The sequence below is a fragment of the Semicossyphus pulcher genome, unplaced genomic scaffold (genome assembly GCF_022749685.1).
Source record: "Semicossyphus pulcher isolate SPU_LCO1_2020_fin unplaced genomic scaffold, fSemPul1.0.p SCAF_19, whole genome shotgun sequence".
NCBI classification, from domain to species: domain Eukaryota; kingdom Metazoa; phylum Chordata; class Actinopteri; order Labriformes; family Labridae; genus Semicossyphus; species Semicossyphus pulcher.
The window spans coordinates 22,879,130-22,881,747 of NW_027211692.1; the positions used below are offsets into that span (position 1 = coordinate 22,879,130).

The 2,618-nt window shown below is 38.7% G+C and overlaps 1 protein-coding gene across 1 annotated transcript; it reads left to right on the forward strand.

Moving 5' to 3' along the window:
* Positions 1-235: 235 nt before the first annotated feature.
* On the forward strand, positions 236-1,326 carry LOC138597318 (three-finger toxin 3FTx-Oxy6). The gene is made up of 3 exons (XM_069668906.1): positions 236-345; positions 573-677; positions 826-1,326. Exons 1-3 carry the CDS (start codon positions 297-299, stop codon positions 909-911), a joined length of 240 nt encoding a protein of 79 aa, XP_069525007.1. The 5' UTR covers positions 236-296; the 3' UTR covers positions 912-1,326.
* The last annotated feature ends 1,292 nt before the right edge of the window (positions 1,327-2,618 follow it).

A 2,618-nucleotide genomic window follows, 5' to 3' on the forward strand; every position in this document is an offset into this window, starting at 1 on the left:
ATAAAGCTCATCTCATTCATAAAGCCCATCAAAGTTACAAATAACATTGATTATACTCAACAGGAAAAGGTTAAAAGCAGTTTGCTGATCTTCCGGCACACAACGTTTTAATCGTCTTGGTCAACAAAAGTATGAAGCAGATTAAATAACCCTTTGTTTGTAAGGCGTTACTTACCGGATTACCTGTGCACATACAAGGAAGTGCACAGCTGACTGGGTTGGTATGTGGTGTTTGTGTCTGAGTGCCAGTATAAAAATGCCAGTGTGGATGTTTAGACCACATACCATCCAACAACATGAAGGTCCTTCTCCTCACATTGCTGCTCCTGCTGAGTAGCACTCAGGGTAAGAGAACTTTGATTCATATTCCATTGTTTGTTTGTTTGATCACTGACATGATAGACCCATGGAAGGACATTGTTTCATTAACAAGAGAAGGGATAATGTCTCATGACAATGAAGAGTTTTTCAGTCATTTCATTACTGGCCAATTTCAACCTAAATCTAAATGTTACTTTTTAAATGTTAAATTAAGTGAAAACAAATTTTGATGGATTTTGTGTCCTCATCAGTGCTCACTCTCAAATGTTACAACTGTAATGGAGCGGACGACACCTGTAGTGTGACAACAGTCTGCCCAAGTTCAACCGAATACTGCAAGGTTTTCAGCAATAATGGTATGTTGGAGTTTGTTTTGTTTTGTGTGTGCGTGTGTGTGTGTGTGTGTGTGTGTGTGTGTGTGTGTGTGTGTGTGTGTGTGTGTGTGTTCATAAAACAGTGATATTGGAAAGATGTAGTCTTTGCAAATTGTTGCTTTTCTTTCAGGTGCTGTTACTCGTTCCTGTGCAGATACATGTGTGGAAGACACAAACACATCCTGCTGCTCAGAGGACTTGTGCAATTCCCCCTAGGCAGCACTCAGCTTTCTGATGCATCCAAATCAGTTGTAAAAGAAAATGAATCTCTTCCATCTCAATATTATTGGAGATGACTGGTAAATTTGAAAGATTATAATATTTTCTTTGATTCGTCTTGCTTCAAATGTTGTATTGTTTAGCCTCATTTTGTCAGCATCTACTCAACGTAATGGCCGCAGCCATGTTTTCTTTTTGTCATAAACTAGTGCTGGAACCGGGGCAACTACACACATATTCACACAAACACACACTTAATCTCTTCCTGATGTCCCTTAGTGGGTCACTGCAACAGCCTTCTGCTATGTGGGTCGCTCTCTGTCTCTGTGGCAATGTAAAGCTGGACTACCTTTAGGGAGTCATCTGAATCAAAATAATTATACAAAATGAATAAATCTTTGAAATGATTTCATCAATTTGTTTCAAGTGTCTTTTGTTACTGGTGATGAAGGAAAAATCTCTCTTGTTCTGTGATATCAAAGGCTCACACAGTTTTACAGAGCCAACATATAGACCAGCATACTGTCACTTGTGCTGACATTATAGGTTTCTAGGGAGTTTTGAGAAAGGTTAAACTTAGCCAAGTGTTCCCCTCTGACAGCCAGACTGCAATGTGGCCCTAAGGCAACATTTTCTGAATAGCAGGTCCCCATTTTGTTTGTATAATCTGCTCTGCCAGCATTGCGCAAGGATGCTAACACACGCATACCCAGGTAACACAAAAGAAAATCATGCTTTTGTTGTTGTGCTATTCCACTGACCAACAGTGTGTTTTTGGCAGTAATACATAAAGAAACATAGCAACATGTTACAGCATTAGGAGGCCATGGGAAAGACTGCTAGCTAAATTAAACACAGATGTCATAAATGCACGTTTAAAATTATGCAAAAATAAAATCTGCAAATGTCCTTTAAAGAAAACCATGCAATCAAAATGTTGATTAAACCTCATAAATGTAGACCAGCCATTTTCAACCAGATGGAGTCAACCGATATCTAGGGGGTGCAGGGGCAGTAGTCCTGCAAAACAGTCAGAGTACAATTTACTGTTTTTGTTTGTTTTATAAAGGGATATTAAGTGGTGTGGTGAGGACCCTGAAATAACTTAACTTGGATTCATAATGAAAGGCAGTGTTGCTGAGACAAAGGCACAGCCTGATGAATGAGTTAAACTCCTGTTGGATCCCGACTTCATCTCATTATTTGCCAGCAAGCCGAAGTGTATTACAAAGGGGTGAAATTTATTGTAGTCATTACAGCGCACAGTGGCTTAACACATGTATTTGCTCAGTTGATTTTTTTCCCTGTTTGTCATGTTATTAGTATTATCAATATTATTTCTTTCATTGATTTGCAAAGGCTGTCTTCTTACATTTGTAACAATCAGAAGTGGGCCGTAGAGTAGAAAAGTTAGGAACTTCTGCTATACAAGGACACAAGAGACAGACATGCTTAATGTTAACAATACTATATTTGTTTACAAGAAGCTTCACTGGGTAACTTTAAACTGAGCCAATAGTAATTGCCTTAAATCGTATTCATAAGGGAGATAATTAAACTGGTCAAACATTTACAGTAACCAATTATCCTCACCACACAGTGACTGTCAGGATAAGAGTTTGTTGGTTACCTCTTTTCCAGTAACTCAAGTGTGCCAACACAATGAGGCCTACTCGGCCTAAATGAATTGACATTAACCCTTTG

Coding starts and splice junctions, on each gene's coding strand:
- LOC138597318 (XM_069668906.1), top strand. CDS start 297: ATGAAGGTCCTTCTCCTCACATTGCTGCTCCTGCTGAGTAGCACTCAG. Junction 346..572: donor CCTGCTGAGTAGCACTCAGG/GTAAGAGAACTT, acceptor TGTCCTCATCAG/TGCTCACTCTCAAATGTTAC. Junction 678..825: donor CAAGGTTTTCAGCAATAATG/GTATGTTGGAGT, acceptor CTTTTCTTTCAG/GTGCTGTTACTCGTTCCTGT.